General features: G+C 38.1%; 1 protein-coding gene across 4 annotated transcripts in view; it reads right to left on the reverse strand.

Moving 5' to 3' along the window:
* Positions 1–15,836, reverse strand: part of CDH8 (cadherin 8) — a 347,671-nt gene that overhangs the window by 193,819 nt on the left and 138,016 nt on the right. For all 4 annotated transcript variants that reach the window (XM_073225673.1, XM_073225674.1, XM_073225671.1 and 1 more), the window contains one exon: positions 4,285–4,404. In XM_073225673.1, the coding sequence (XP_073081774.1) occupies positions 4,285–4,404 (120 nt within the window). The remainder of the gene's footprint in view (positions 1–4,284; positions 4,405–15,836) is intronic.

Consider the following 15,836-nt stretch of genomic DNA (forward strand, 5'->3'; position numbering starts at 1 on the left):
TTTCTTCCATATGCTACCTCTATAGCTTTTCTTCTTCCTTCCTAATTACAACCCTTAAATAGAATTCGTGCCTCATATCGAATTTACCAAGCATCATAATTCCTCCAGGTGATAAAGATACCTCGAGACAAGTGCTGGGCATAAATCTGCAAAGAAGTAAAAAGCTAACCTTTTCAAACAATATGGCTTCTCTCTCACTTACCAACTTTACATCTCCTTGTATGGCCCCGGAAGATGACTGGTTAGCCAGAGACGGGTAAGATTCCTCAAGGAAGGAACAACCTAAGACAGGCACAGTCGCAGGGGGGCCATCAGGTGAGAAATTGGGGATCAACAGTGGTGAGGCTTAGAACCTCACCCCTCCTGTTTTGAGAGAAATCAGCATCCATGGATGTTTTAAGGCCCTTGTCTAGCTTGGATTAACACATAGTCTACAGGCACACACCTGATCATCTACAATTGCTCTCTTACAACACTAAACTATGTTTTCTACCTTTATCTTGCATCTACCTACCACTTCAGCATTTTATTAAAAATAAAAATAATAATAATAATAAAGGGAGAAATGTGGGATCCACATATAAATCAAGTATAAAAATCAAACAAATATTCATCTTTGACCTGATTGTTTATAATTCATAATGCGTGATCAAAACCGAAAGTTTCTGTGATGACTGCCCTTGTACTGTTCACCATGTAAGAACTTACTCACTATGTAAGAATTCGTTCACCATGTAAGAACTTGTTCATTATGCTTCAGAAGATTGGAGACTGATGAGAATTAGGCTTGAGATGGATTAATGATTGTGCATTGAGCATTGACTCCCCTATACAGAATTTTATTGTTGTTAACAACCATTTGATCAATAAATATGAGAGATGCCCTCTCAAAACAAAACAAAAAAAAAAAGGTTATCTTCTGTTTTGTTTTCCTCACATGTAGCAGCCACAGAGCTCCACTGCTTGGATTCATCTTCAAGAAAAATACTCGCCTAAGAGTACCGTTTGCTGACACCTTTCAGCTCAAGTATCTTTAGGATTAATTTTAGGATTCAAGCCAAGGTCCTACTCTTTCCAGGCACATCCAAGCCAATGACTGAGCATGGTAAGTTGCATCAAAGCCTGGCCGTGTATATGCAACATGGGACTCTCTTTCAAGAGAGATCTCTGTTACAGGGACCTCCATGGGTTTGGCTAAGATGCTGTCAAATCTGCACTGTCTTCTGCCTCCTTTCCTCTTAACTTTTGCACGGGTAAAAGATCCGCATCACAGTGTGATGATGGGCTTTCCTCATCCTGATTCATGCTAGTTATGGACTGAATGTTTGTGTCTCTCTCCAGATTTGTACACTAAAGTGTAATCTCCTTGGGCATGGTATTTGCACATGGGGGCTCTGCGAGGTAATTAGATCGTAAGGGTGAAGCCCTGATAAATTGTATTAGTGTTCCCATAAAAAGAAGCCAGTTAGCTCACTCTTCTGAAGAGGATTCAAGAGGCCATCTGAAAGCCAGAAGAGGGCCCTCCTGGGGAGTTGAGAACACTGGGACCCTGATCTCAGACTTCCAGCCTCCAGGAGTGTGAGAAGTCGGTTTCTGTTTCTTCTAAGCCACCCAGTTTATGGCATTTTGCCAGAGCATCCCGAACTAAGAGAATGCTTCCTTCATTTTTCATAATCAATATTCCTCCAGAAGCCACTTGTTCCCCTAACTTTGTCTCAGTGTCCATTTCCCAGTGAACAAAACTGATACACATATCTGCTCACCAGAAAGTGGACAGGCTTTCAATTTGCCTATGAAATAAAAAGTCCAAATGCTCAATGGCCTTTGTATATTTTTCCTGTATTTTTCTAATACAATTTTTAAAAGTGTTCTTAATGTTTCTGCATAGCACTTATACCCTCCTGCACACACACACACACACACACACACACACACACACACACACACAAACAATTCTCACTTTTTTTGTATAGAGAAGTCCTTACATAGAGTCCAATTTAGATTCTATGGGAATAATTAACACTCCTTTCATTTGAACACACTCAAGTGAAATTATTCAGGCATTTACACAAAAATGTTTACATTTCACTCAGGCATATTTGTGTTTCTACTCAAGAACTTAGGCTGACTCTTTATTGATCACTGAATTTAGCCTCTTTCCTTCTTCACTGTGTCCGCTTTAGTTAAAAATCTCAACTTCACTCAACGAGTATTTATTAAGTAACTACTATGTATATTCTTCAAGTACCATTTCTCTCCATTACATTTTCCATAATAGTACCAGAATAAGCTTTCTAAAATATAAAACAGGTAGATTTGTGTATGTCAGATTGGAAAAGATAAAGCTAAAAGGGATGCATGTTGAGATAGACACTCATAAGCTGAGTAAAAATGTAAATATTCAATGTTGTTGACTAGATGTAATTAAGCAAATGGCAATATATGTCAATAAGACTTAAAGTGTCCAAATCCTCTGACTTAGTAGGGGGCTTTAATTATCTGTATCACATGGTAATTTATTCTTTAGTTATAAATTATTCAAATAGCATCACTATGCTTCCTTGTATTTATGCTGGGGGAAAAAAAAATCTACCTTCCAGAATGCATTGTGAGATATTTGCAGGCTGACATTAGCTTTGTGAATTTTTCTCCTTATATTTAATTCAGGGCCTAGCACATAGTGCAGCTGAATGGACATTTGCAGGTTTCACATCTATATTACATTAGGAATGTTGAACAAAAGACCCAAATGAGCACAGTCAAGGAGCAAAGCAGAAAACAGCTCAACTCCATTTAAGCAGTCAACACATTCCGTTTTACAGAAGTCCCTGTACCATGATTGCTGACACTAAAAAGTGAAGTACAAAGATATCTGGCAGTGGTTTTAAAATAAAAGACCTGGGTGTGAGTCTTAATTCTGCCTCAGCCCTGGCACTGATTTTGGCCAAGTAATAGGACGTGTCCAGACTCTTTGACCCTAAAACTCAGAGCTGGCCACCTTCCTTGATGCTTTCCCAGGGTTATCAGGGAGCCCAAATGAGATAAAGTTTGGAAGAAACTTTCTTCTTTGCTGAGGAAGAATATTTAATTATGCCCCAAATGAACGTGTTTTAGAAGAGTTATATTTCCTGTTTCTAAGTCTAAGTTTATTTTTAAGTCATGACCTATGTATGAGTAAATGTGCTTTTTATCACTTTTAAATGCACGAGGATTTTACTCTTTGAATAAAAAAAAACAGCCTTTAAATTTTCAATTTAATTAGTAATTGACTTACTAGTAACACATGAAAATTTATCTCAGTAATGCTGAAAACTCATGGATCAGATAAATTATATCATATGTGTATGTAGTCATATATTGAATTTTTCCATTTGGCAATTTGCAGACAAAACTACCTGATACATCAGAAAAATACACTCAAAGAATATAGTTATTCCTAATAAAACTGTTACCAAAAAATCCCACAGGATTATAAGAGTCTGAAACAATGGCTTTATTCTCTTAGCATATTGTTAAAATTAAACAATGAAAAGGCATATCTTCATTTACAAAAACTATTATTTTATGAAGTTATTTTCCCAATCAGTAAAAAAAAAATTGTTTCTTTTTAAAAATGAAACATTTTCTTAATGGTTTCTAAAATCTATACCACCAGACTCAGGATATTGGCTAGGTTTAATATTAGTAATAATAATAATATCTTCATGAAGAACTCTAATGAGTAGATATCAGTGTCCTGTTTTACAAATGAGGCATTTAATAGCCAATGTAATACAAATACTAATACCAATAATGGATGGATACCCACTGAATGATTACCATGTCATGCTCTGTACAGCTGATATTTATTGTTTCACCTGATCCTCATCACCACACTATGAGGTAGGTTCCATATCCACTTTATAGAAATGAAAGTTGAATCTTTGACTTATAAATATTACTTGCCAAGCCTCACAGAGCCAATTAGTAGTTGTAGTTATTCTTAAAGTTAGTATTTAAGTCTGCCTGATGTGTAAGCACATGTTTCCCCCAGGATGAAAAATGGTGCCAGGCCATCTGTTAAATAGGTGATATCCTACAAAGGGTTTGCAATTTGTTTTAATCAAAGTCAAAATGATTGTTGGGCTTGCCATGTACTTCACATGCACAGGAATAACACATTAAACTATTATTGATACAGGCAGTAAAGTACTTAACCATAACATTTTGTAATCCAAATCCCAAGAAAAGTGTTTCCCTGGAGCAATAACATGGTAAATAGAATTCAAAATTTAGGACACCAACCTGTTTCAGGCTCAATGGAAAAATAAGGCTGCCCTTCCAAGATACTATAAACCAGCTTTGCACTGTTTCCATAAACTGGATCATCAGCATCAGTAGCTGTTATATTAGTGACAGACGTACCTAAAAAAAAGAGGGAGAGAAAGAAAGAAGGATAATAATTAACACATTATTCTTTGCCAAGAGCTAAATTTTGCAAAGCGTATCATACAGAAATCCATGTGTGGGAATAAGGAAGAAAAGCAATCTCTTTAAAAATATGGAGACACACTACTTTGTCTTAACTTCAAAAATACCCAAATCTTTTAAAAGAAAGAGTACTGCTAGGTTGGAATACTATATAAAGATAGCCCTTTTAAAATCTATATTACTTAAGACTCCTTTATAGTTTTCATTTTAAAGATACCTATCTGATCCATGTGAGCTTGGAGAAAATGAAAAGGAGATACCAAATAAATATAAAACAAGGCTAATAATATGATATAATATGTAGCATTTAAGTTTTGCAAAAGCACAACTGAATGTATTTGGGAAAAAAATGGCTGCTGAGAAAAGCTGTGCAGAAATATCAAAGGAACATTATATCCATTTTATCTAACCTTCAGAATATAAAATTGGACTGCAACTACCAATTAATCAGCATGTTTAGGTAATTGGACCTAATTACCAATATAATACAAACCTTTTCTCTTAAAGATTGTGTCTATTTTGTATTCACTCATTCATTTAGTAACTGAACATGTCCAGCTTGCCTAATATGAGGATGCATACTTAGAGGAAATCTGTACTCAAGAAGCTCATAGTTTGGTGGTAGGAAATAAAAGAGGGGACGCATATATATATAGACACACATATATACAGAAATTCAGCTGGATGTAATAACACCAAGTTTGGATTCTTCATTTAGTCCACCGAGAGGGTGGTCAGAGACAGTTATCTGAGTGACATTGCATTTGAGATAAATTATTAAAGACAGAGATTAACCAGGAGAAAGGGCAAGGAAGGAATTCTAAGCAATAAGTCAAGCATAAATAAAGGCAAAGTAGTTCTGAGAGAAAATTCTCGGAACTGGTGAAACTGAGGAGAATTTGGAGAAATTCAGTGTGGTGTTAAGTATGATCTCTGAGGGCAGAGTCAATGCCTTCCTCATCCAGGAGCCATCAGACATATAACAATTATCGAACATACAACTTGCTAATTGAATGAATGGCCCAATGACTATATTAGCTGATGATTTAATGAAGAATGAAACATCACAGTTGAATCTCCTAGAAAGTAGATGCTGAGATAGAGATTTCTTGCAGTCTTTGGGGGAGTGTTCTTCAATCACTCCCTGTGGGGAAGTGAGAAGGGCAATACTGGAGTACTTGGGCTGGGATCACAACAAAGGTCTCAGCTGACTCCACTGGAAGCTCCAGAGCTGGGACGTCACCAAGGAAAGGGGACCAGGCTATTAGACTCCAGCACTGACCCGTTATGGGCTGTGGGAACCCCTCTAATAATAGAACATTGGCCTTGAGCCAGGTAGCCGTGCCAGCTGCGTGATCATCAGCCCTGAGCTGCTAGTAATCAACACTCCCAGCAACATAGGGGAAGAGTGTTTTAAACCTGAAGGGCATGGGTATGGGGGTGGGAGATATGAAAAGCCCACCTCCATGGTTACTGAAATAGGATAGAGCTTTTCCAAGATCTTGCCAATCAAAACCCTTTGGACATGTTTGAAATTACGGTCACTGTACAGGAAAATGTAACACTAGTGCTTGTAGAGTGGTTGATAGTCCTGTAAAATTGGAATTTTTACCCAGAATGATGATTCAAAGTTTCTACAAATTCTAGTTCGAAAGAAAAATAAAAAAAAATACACTGAATGTCAGTTGTATAATACATTCCACCAGACTCTGGGAACAATATCAAAAAAAAAAAAGAAATTAAGACTCACATTCACAAGTAGTTCATCAACTAGCTGGTGAAAATGAGCATGTGAAAGTACAATATTTGTAGTTATTTAAATGTTGTGTGGGCTGGAGAAGAATGGGAGGAAAAAACCTCCCAGGTAAGAGGACGAGGAAGACAGTGAGCTAAAAGCACCTAAAATTTTTTAGAAGAGAGATGACTGGAAAAGTCAGTCATCAAAGCCAAAGTTGGAGATAAAAACTGAGAACAAAATATAGGCAGCATTTGAATGCCAAGACGGGAAGTATTAGCTTAATCCTGCAGGAAATGGAGAAGATATTTTAGTTAGGGATCAATCCTATACTGCATGCTTCTCCCTCTATTATTGCTCCTAGATTTAATTGAAGGCAGAGATGTGAAAGATTAGGAGGTTATTTATGAGGTTATATTTATGAGGTTAGAGCAGTAGTGCAGGTACGCAGTGATAATACATTAACATTGGGTAATGGTAATAAATACGGATCTCAAAGCTAATTTTCTTTTTTTGATCCTTGCACTAAGTTTATGGAGATGTTCAGTGGGGTAAATGGAAAGAGGGGTGTACAGGAACTATTTTTGTAACTTTTCTCTAAATCTAAATTAGTTCAAAAAAAGTTAAAGAAAAAAATGAGTAAGTAGCAAGAAAAAGATTCAAGAGTTACTGGGACTGAGCTCTGGGACTGCTGAGAAAGGGTGAACTCTTCCATAAATTTTTTTTGTTTTGCCTCGTTTTTTGTCTTGTATGTTTACTTTGATCTTTTTTTTTTAGGAGAAATGCTTTTCCTGCATTATGAAGTAACACATTTTCAGAAACATAAAGCCAAGGTCTATAGTGAGTATGATGTTACGTTACTGAATGTGAGCATTCACTTCCAGGTATTCCCTGGGTATTGGATAAAAAGAGAAGCAAACAAATAATCAAAAACTCCTGTCATCACCAAAGTTACCTTCTAAAGGGTGACTCTTAAATTAAGAAAAGCCTTCATAGAGGAAAAACAAAATTATATCTAGTTTCTGGACAATGACAGAACCACTGTCTGTATGTGTGGGGTGGGTGTGTTTGAGAGGTAGCATGGGGTTAGGTTTTGCAGGTAAGATAGTTCCAAGCTATCCTGAAATACTTACAGCTATCTTTTCACTCAGACTTAAAGTCTACAATATTAGAATTATCCTGAGGGTTAACTGAATAATAGCTATAGGGACCCAGCACAGAAATTACCACATGCTAAGCTTATGAGTACCAGTTCTGCAATGTATTAGAATCTAGTTTTGCAAAAAATGGAGATACTCTCTTTCAGATCTATGGAATGGCAATATGGGGACGGTGGTGGAGTTTTTTAAAAATATTTTTCAGGCAATTCTTATGAAAGGCCATAGTTCAGAGAGACAGCACGGAGCACCAGACATTTTAAAATTTAACTTCACTCTTCTCCAAAGAAGCATTAATTTCTATCATAATTACTTTGAAGAACTCTTACTCTGATTTGTTTATAAAGTGAAGTATTTTTGAAACCATTCACAGTGCATAAAGACCCATGCAGATTATCTCTTGGTAAATGGAAGTGGTGGGACATTTCCTTTGATACTATTACAAGACTGAGGATGATCACATCTATTTTCACTGATTGTTGTAACTTAATGTTCTTATTATGAGAGGCATCCCATTGCATTACCAAACATTGAAGCAGGAGTAAGGTGTCAAATTTCCATCATATATATGCTCTGTGATTTAGTGTTTTTCCATGCAAAGACAGTAATTTTATTCTGCAAACCTCAAGGTTTTGTGTGAGGATCAAATGAGGTGATATTAAGTATAGAAGAATCACTGAGAAGATAAATTTGGAGTCAAATTGACTTGAAATAGCTTGTTTTATATTCCATCTCCAACTAGTAAAGTTCTGTGTCCTTGTGCAAGTAGCAACACTTTTCTAAGTTTCCATTCCTTAATCTATAAAAAGGAAGATGAAAGTAATTGTTATATCCTGGGCTTGTTGAGATAATCAAATGTAATAAGGTATGCAAAAAGTGATGATGAGTTATTGACATGTGATGCTTCTGAGAGCTCATGGTCACTATTACTATATGTATGTACATGATACGTGTGTATAGGAGAGACTGAATGATTAGTCTTTTATAATCTTAAGTGGTAGCTATTGTTGTAATTTATAACTAAGTGTAAGTTTTGCCTAATTGTTTTAATATAGCATATTTCCTCAATTTTGAGAGAAAAATACAAAAAGACATTCCAAAAGTAACAATAGGTTCCCATCCTTAATAAGAAAGTGACCTACCAAAGAAAACACATATATACAATCCCACATGCTCCCATCCAATCCATTTCATGTGGTATAAAATTGCAGCGGGCTCAAACATAAGATGTGCTTGGATGCAGGAAGCACCATCCAGGCATTGGACACACTGCTGGTGCAAGTTTCTCAATGTTATTTGAATAGATGGCATTCAGATGAACGCAATACCTCTCAGCCCATGCAAATCCTACACACTTGCCCGGAAGAACTACTGGGATGGGGACTACACCAGAGCAAAAGACAAGCTTTAGCCACATCCTCATCCAGGGTATTTCTGCCTGATGTCTAGCTTGCCAGGAAATCCGCATCCTTCAACTTTGACATCTGGAAATGAAAAGGCAGCACTGCTTTCTGTCAAGGATGGTATTTCTTCTAACAGTGATTCAAGACGGTTGAGGCACCTGTACAGTGGAAGAGGTGTGTGTAGAGGTTTTGTGGATACATTTGTCAAGTGATTACCCAGAGGGGGGAAAAATGGATACTTTGAGGTTCATCTTGCAGCAGAAAAGATTTCTAGTCGAGCTGTGGTGTAGGCTTCTCCATGGAAATGCATGCAGAATGCAGACCACAGAGGCAAATTGAAAAGTGTAAACCTTGCCGGATAATGTTTCTTCAAAGCAGTAAGTGTTGGTGCGTGATAAATAGGACCCTGCGTAATGCCCAGGAAATATAACAACAGGATTCTCTGTTTGTGTTTTCACTTGGAAACTGTTTTTGTCCCTTTGTCGAGGATATAAGAGACTCATTTAGCTAGTGACTATAAATTTGACACTGAGCCATTTCTCCAAGAAAGCCCCTATTATAATCCAACTTGATGCTTTTCCTAATTATAATAATATAGCTGTTTTATTTCCAGCTCTTGTCAACAAAAATGATCCCTGTCACCACCATTCATCCTGCTAGTATCAATTCAAGCATGAACACACCAATTCCAAGGTGAATTCAGCTTTTAATACGCCCATTTCTCTGCATTTAGTTTCTTGGTTAAATGTGATTTGCCAATGTGCGGCTTGGATTTTAATTAACAGGAGGCTCACAGTATCATTTGCCTCTTGCCACACCTGGAAGTTTCCTCCCATTAGCAGCAGGACCCACACATCTTGCCCCTAGAATGACAGCAAACACTATAAGCATAATTAACCACCAAAATTTTTACACCGTCAGGTTAGACGTTCCAGTTTGCTGACAAACTGGATGAAAGGCCTTCGGGAAAATAAGACGTTGGAGTTTGGGTACTGCTTGCTCTCTTAGCTAGGCTACACTTTTTTTATGAGCAGGTTAGCACGCCCATTCTGCACATTATTCAGAAAGAAAAATGCCGGTGCTGAAAATCTGAGCAAGGAAACAAAGGTTTGGTGCAGCGTGAAAATGTACACACTAGCAAAGCTAAAACTCTTATGATGAGAAGAACACAAGCCCCATGTGCAAACAGTCATTTGCAGTACATTTTTAGAGAATAAGCATTCTATTAGCAGGTGGGAAAATAAAGCTGCAGAACCTTTGAAATAGCTGAAATGCAGAAAGGAGTGCATTCCTGCCCTCCTCCTGTCATCTTCAAATTTTTGATGTGACCTTCCAGCCACCCTGATCCAAGTTCAGTATGTATAATCCATGGGCAGAGTGTCTGGCATTATCATCTGAAAATGTCTTACTTAAACATTCACACATTCCAAAGATCATAGGCCAAATGGGCCATAGTAACGAGGCAACTGCCTTCATTATTTTAATAAAACTAAACCCTCAACCCATCTTCCCCCCTCCTCCTTATTAATTCCCCCAAGTACTAGGCATACAAAGAGGTAACGGGCACAGGGGTTGTCATGACAACCTGTTTTTTGGTTGTTGTTGAATAGTAATGTGATCATTTCCTAAGACCTGCATAACTTGTTGACGTTTAAATTATCGCTTACTAGAAGCCGAAGCATCTGGCCCTGGATGTTTTAAAGATGTCCTGCCAAATCCTTTATATTTTTAGTTTTATGGAACAATGGTCTGGGATACCTGTGCACATGACTTGCAAGCACTTCCACTGGGATTGTGTTTGTTGTGTGTCCCCAACCACCCCTGTCGCAACAGAGCACAGACCTAGTGAACACAAGGAAAGAGCTGAGAAATGAATGCAGGCAGCTGATGCATTTTCTCCACACCTCTCTACCTAATATCATAGTCTTGAACATTTATTTCTCTGGAAGGGCCTCAAGCAAATTTCTTCAGTGGGAAAGATGGCCTAAATCCTACCATTTTGATTTAGGTTTCTTCCCCCACCCCCACTAGTCTTGCTGTTTAATTATAGAAGACACATGCTGAAAATCCACACTTCCAAGGGATACCTTAGGAGGTCCTTGCAGGACAAAGAGGATTAAAAAATGGATCGGTAAAAATTACAACTGCGTTTTTTCCACCCTATGTATGAAGAATTCTTCTCCAACTGAGCTCCAGAGGAAACAGATAGTAATGGAACCATTTGGCCGTTCACCTGTAAGCAGGAAGCCTGGATTCTGCTTCTTTCTAGGAACTGTTCTGAACGACCGTTGGTTAAGTAGGAAAGTCATGTCAGGCTTGACAATAGAAGATCGAGCCCTTCTCTTTTGTTGGTGATCAATCTTGCAGTTTATAAAAGCCAAATGAACAGGAGGCAGAGGTAGCATGTGCTTGCCGCTTCACTTCAGAAACCTCTCTTTGAAGACATACACCATACAATGAAATCCTGAACAATCACTCGCCCTTCTGTCTTCTTCTGCAAAAACCTAATCGTTGCTCACTGGGTGTTCTCCTCATGTGCCAACCTTCAGCCTGTAGTGAAATGTTGCTGCCAAATTCTACATGCTCCAAATGGAATTTATTATGGGAACAGGGACAGATTCTTAACTGCTGTCAGGCGGATGGACAGCGCTGAAATGTACCCTGTCATATCTCTGGCTCTATGATTTGGGACATGAACCGGGAAAATAAAATCGAGTTTCCATATTTTGTTCTGGAGCATTTAGAGGTATAAACAGTTTTGTAACTTAATGGCACATCCATACACACTTAACACAGTGTTTTCAAAATGAGCCTGAAACTTTCTGGAACAATTGAACACTTCAGAAAATGAATTTGAGCATACAGATGTCTTCTATTCACCCATGCATCATTCCAGTGAACATCTGTAAATTGCATTGGGTGAGAGAAATGAAAAATACTGAATGAAAATATGTAACTGTGAAATCTCGGCCATGTTTACTATGCACAGGAGAAAAGTACCTTCTGCATCCCTCACAAACACCATCAGGATGGTGGTCTACCCGCTGCTTTTGCAAACAGATAATGAGGACAATTGGAGGCTTGGTTGTGAAAACTAATAAGCTGTCTGTTTTTCAGTTCCATGTGCCTAAATAAACCCTTTCAGAATCAGAGAGACTCTTTTATAAGATAACACACAAAAAAAGTGCATTTCTTTACTGAGGCTGCCTATTCCCAGCAATCAAACCTTTGCTAATCCATTACCTATGGAATGCAATCTTATAAATGCTTAAGAAGTAAACTGGCATCATTTATACTTTAGAATGGCAACTATTTCCATCCTTACCTTGCAAAATTATATCACCAGTGGGACTGCAGGTGTCTTCTACAATGTGTCAGGACTGCAACAGGTGGAAGCTTCATTCTTTCTATTTTCTCACATGAAATCATTCATTCGTGCACACAAAAGCCGCTTCCATAGTTATGTACTGTGCCCTGAGCTCCAAGTTAGATGTGGAGTTTACAAGAATGTGTAACAGAGTCAGAGGTTCTGTGCCAACAGTGCTAGAAGTTTATTTTAGCAAAGTTGTCAAGTGGATTGGTTTTATCATAGGAAATTGCAGATCTGTTAAATTTATTTCTAGAAGGAAGGCATCAGCTTGATGTAGTGGAAAACATGTATACATTACAATTATATGCCAGAGGTTTTGTTTTCATTATCTTGTAAGACTGAGATCATATTCGAACATCAATGACGTGACATTTGCATAGCAAAAATTTTTTTACATCTTGAAAACTCTGTTTCCTTATCTAAAACATGGGAATGAAATGAAATTATTGATTTAGAGTGTGATTCTGAGGCTCCATAAGGATACGATCAGTATTCACTGGGTGCGGGGACATTGTAGGGAGCTGCACCCCTGGGCTCTGTAGGATGTGCTACTTTATGTTTGATGAAATATGAATTTGAGCCTAAAATGGATAAGAACAAAAATATAACCACTGCAGTGGCTGTTAATTTTTATTCTTTTAGAATAAGCTTGATTTTCTAGTTAAAAGCCAGAATTTTAAAAAAAGGGCAGTAGTGCAGTGGTGACTCCAGGCCCTTCCTACCTTTCCATCTGCCCCACCACCTGGTTGTATTTACAGTTGACCAAAAATAAATTGTGATATATTTGAAGTGGTCTACAGCACGATGATTTGATATAAGTATATATTGTGAAATGATTATTGTGATCAAATTAATTAACACGTCTCTCGCCTCACATCCTTACTCCCCCCTCCCCCCTTACTTGTGAAAGATAAAATGAGCAATTTCAAACCAGGCAAAGTGAAAAACCACTGAGCCACTGAACTATTGGGAAGGGAAAGTCCCAGACAAAACACACTTCACTGGGCAATCTTACAGGAAGGGTTTCAAGGAGTTTTTTTTTTCCTAAGTACTCACTAACTTACCCACATATGCCACCCTTTATGTGCTGCTGTCCATGATGTAGCTAAAACGGAGGTGAGTGGGGCTTATCTCTTTTTCAGCCCTTCATTACTTCATAATATACTTTCTCCAGTACCTGCTATCTGTCAAGCCTTCTTTTAGGCACTTAAGAAATTTCATCATTGGACAATTCTTGCTTTCTTGACAGGCAGACTTGTGGGAAGGCAGGAAATTAAACAATTAACTAACAAATGATGGAATAAAGGGCCACACAGGAAAGAAAGGTGCTGAGCAACACCAAAGGGCAGCCAAACACTAAGGAAAGTTTCTGAGAGGAGGGCTTTGCTATTGAGGTTAGACTGAAGAAAAAGGATGATCTGGAGTCGAAGTTCACAGGTGAGGTTGCAAATCAGGAGAAACCCCATGAAAGAGGTTAATAGGTTTGGAGCTTACCTTAGGGAAATGGGAAGTCAGGAAAGGGCTTGTCACAGCTTCTTTACACCAAACACCCAGAGTTCTCTAATCTTCCCAGCTATTCTGTTTACCCACACATTTGCTCAGGCAAGTGCATTCCTACGGTCCCCCAACCCATCCTCCTAATTTGCTCAGATCTAGATACAAGGTTTCGTTATTCCTAAATTGAATCCTTCCCTCTTCTCAAACACAAGAAGCCCTTTATTTGGCTGAATCTGGGGGCATCTTTTACTTTTATATATAAATTGCTATGCTTACAAAGTTTTCCCTCCAGACAGAAAGCTTCTTGAAAACAGTATCTTTCTTATTCTCTCAACTTTCTCAACTGATCCTACTCTCTAGAATCAATCCATGCCTCTGTAATGTGGCTTTATCCCTTGTTCATATCATAAGCACAGTTTGACACTGACCTAGTTATATAAGTGCTAAGAACAATGCCCGGTACAAAATATTTATTCATTTAATCTTTGCAACAAGCCTTTGGTCATCTCCATTCAAATAGAAAGTGATGAAGCCTGTATTCAAACCCAGTCACACAGGTCCCCCAACTGGCCTTCGTCACTAGTATACAAACACTATTCTGGTTCAAGTGAAGAGGACGTGGACCAGGGTTTTTATTTTTTCTCTCTTGCATCTCAGAAAGTATCTTGCATATAAATATTTGTTAAATAGATAACTAATAAATGAATGAACAAATAATTATTTTCTTTAGAAAGATGTATTCAGAAATTGTTTCTATCATTTTGCCTCATTTTAATATTTTTAATTTGCTGGAGAAGAAACAGTAGGGATTTTTCCTCATTTTAAGAGGGTAGTTAGGGTCTTGTCTTCCTAACGACAGGCCCCCTTCTGTGGCTGTAAACAAAACCTAGTACAACATCAAACCTTCATATAAACTCATGAAAATCTCCTGTTGAAAAAAATGATAGACTGAAGACTTAGTTTTGAGGGGGCTGCGAAGGTGGAAAGTGTCTTTACCAGGGATAAAGTCCCATCAGGGACTAAAGAGAAAGGCAAAAATGATGAGTCCCATGGGTTTGTTCCTAAACTGGAGCCTGTTCAGGGTATCCTGCCCAAGGATGGCTGAGTCATATCCATGAGGGACAATCAGTGAGTGCCCAAGTCTGAAAACTGGGCATCCAAGATAAGCTGCTCATGGAGTAAATGAGTAGCCACAATGCTAGCTTCCATTCAGAGCAAGCATGAGTCTGGCAGAGAATTGGTCTAGGAGATTCAATTCAAACACGAATCAACAAAGTCATTTGATAGTAAAAGGCAGTAGCAATGGCCAGGGAAGGGGTGAGGTGGGGGGCGGGGGCGGGGGAAGGTAGAGGATGGCTAGACTCTCCTTCCCTCCTAATAGAGCATAAAATCTCGTGCACCTTTCCTGTTAAGAGTAAATCCTTCTGGATTTTCATTGATTGACAAGAATAAGGACTTCCTGTCAATCTTGCTAGAATTTGCTTACGGAAATTCTACTATAACTGGAGAACATAAATGATGATACCATTTCTTGAGCCTGAACCACTTGCTAGATGTTATAGGAACATTCTCTAACATTATATAGGGAAGTTTTTTATTCCCTATGGGAAAAATCATACATATGATACTATGGAGTGCATTTTCATGTTCCCTGCATCTTTATATGTTGAAATCCTAACCTCCAGGGGGATAGTTTTAGGTATCCACAAACTAGGAAGTGGATTCTCATTAGACACTGGATCTGCCAGCACCTTGATCTTGGACTTCCCAACCTCTAGGATTGTGAGAAATAAATGTTGGTTGTTTAAGTCACTCAGTCAGTGGTAACTTGTAACAACCTGAACTAAAACATAGTCACCATCGACTCCCAGAGTACCACCACCTCTTATTTATCTTCTTAAGTTATCAGAATTTTAGAAGCTGGCATTCAAGTCCACTTCTGCCTGACCTAAAGCCAACACTTCTATTCTATTTTTTTAAAAAGTAGGCATGCAGTACTTATATCTGGTACAGGATATTTTAAATGAGATTTTACATCTTATCATAAAAGAATTGACCTTCAAGGTGAAAAGAGATATTGCCAGGTCTAGTTGGGACCAGGAGAGTGATAGCATCAGTTATCTCTAACTATGTGCTACATGCTATGCAGGGTTCTTCATCTTCCATTATTCATTTTTGCATGTCAAATACACCTATGAAGCTGA

This window comes from Manis javanica, chromosome 17, assembly GCF_040802235.1.
Source record: "Manis javanica isolate MJ-LG chromosome 17, MJ_LKY, whole genome shotgun sequence".
Taxonomy (NCBI): Eukaryota; Metazoa; Chordata; class Mammalia; order Pholidota; family Manidae; genus Manis; species Manis javanica.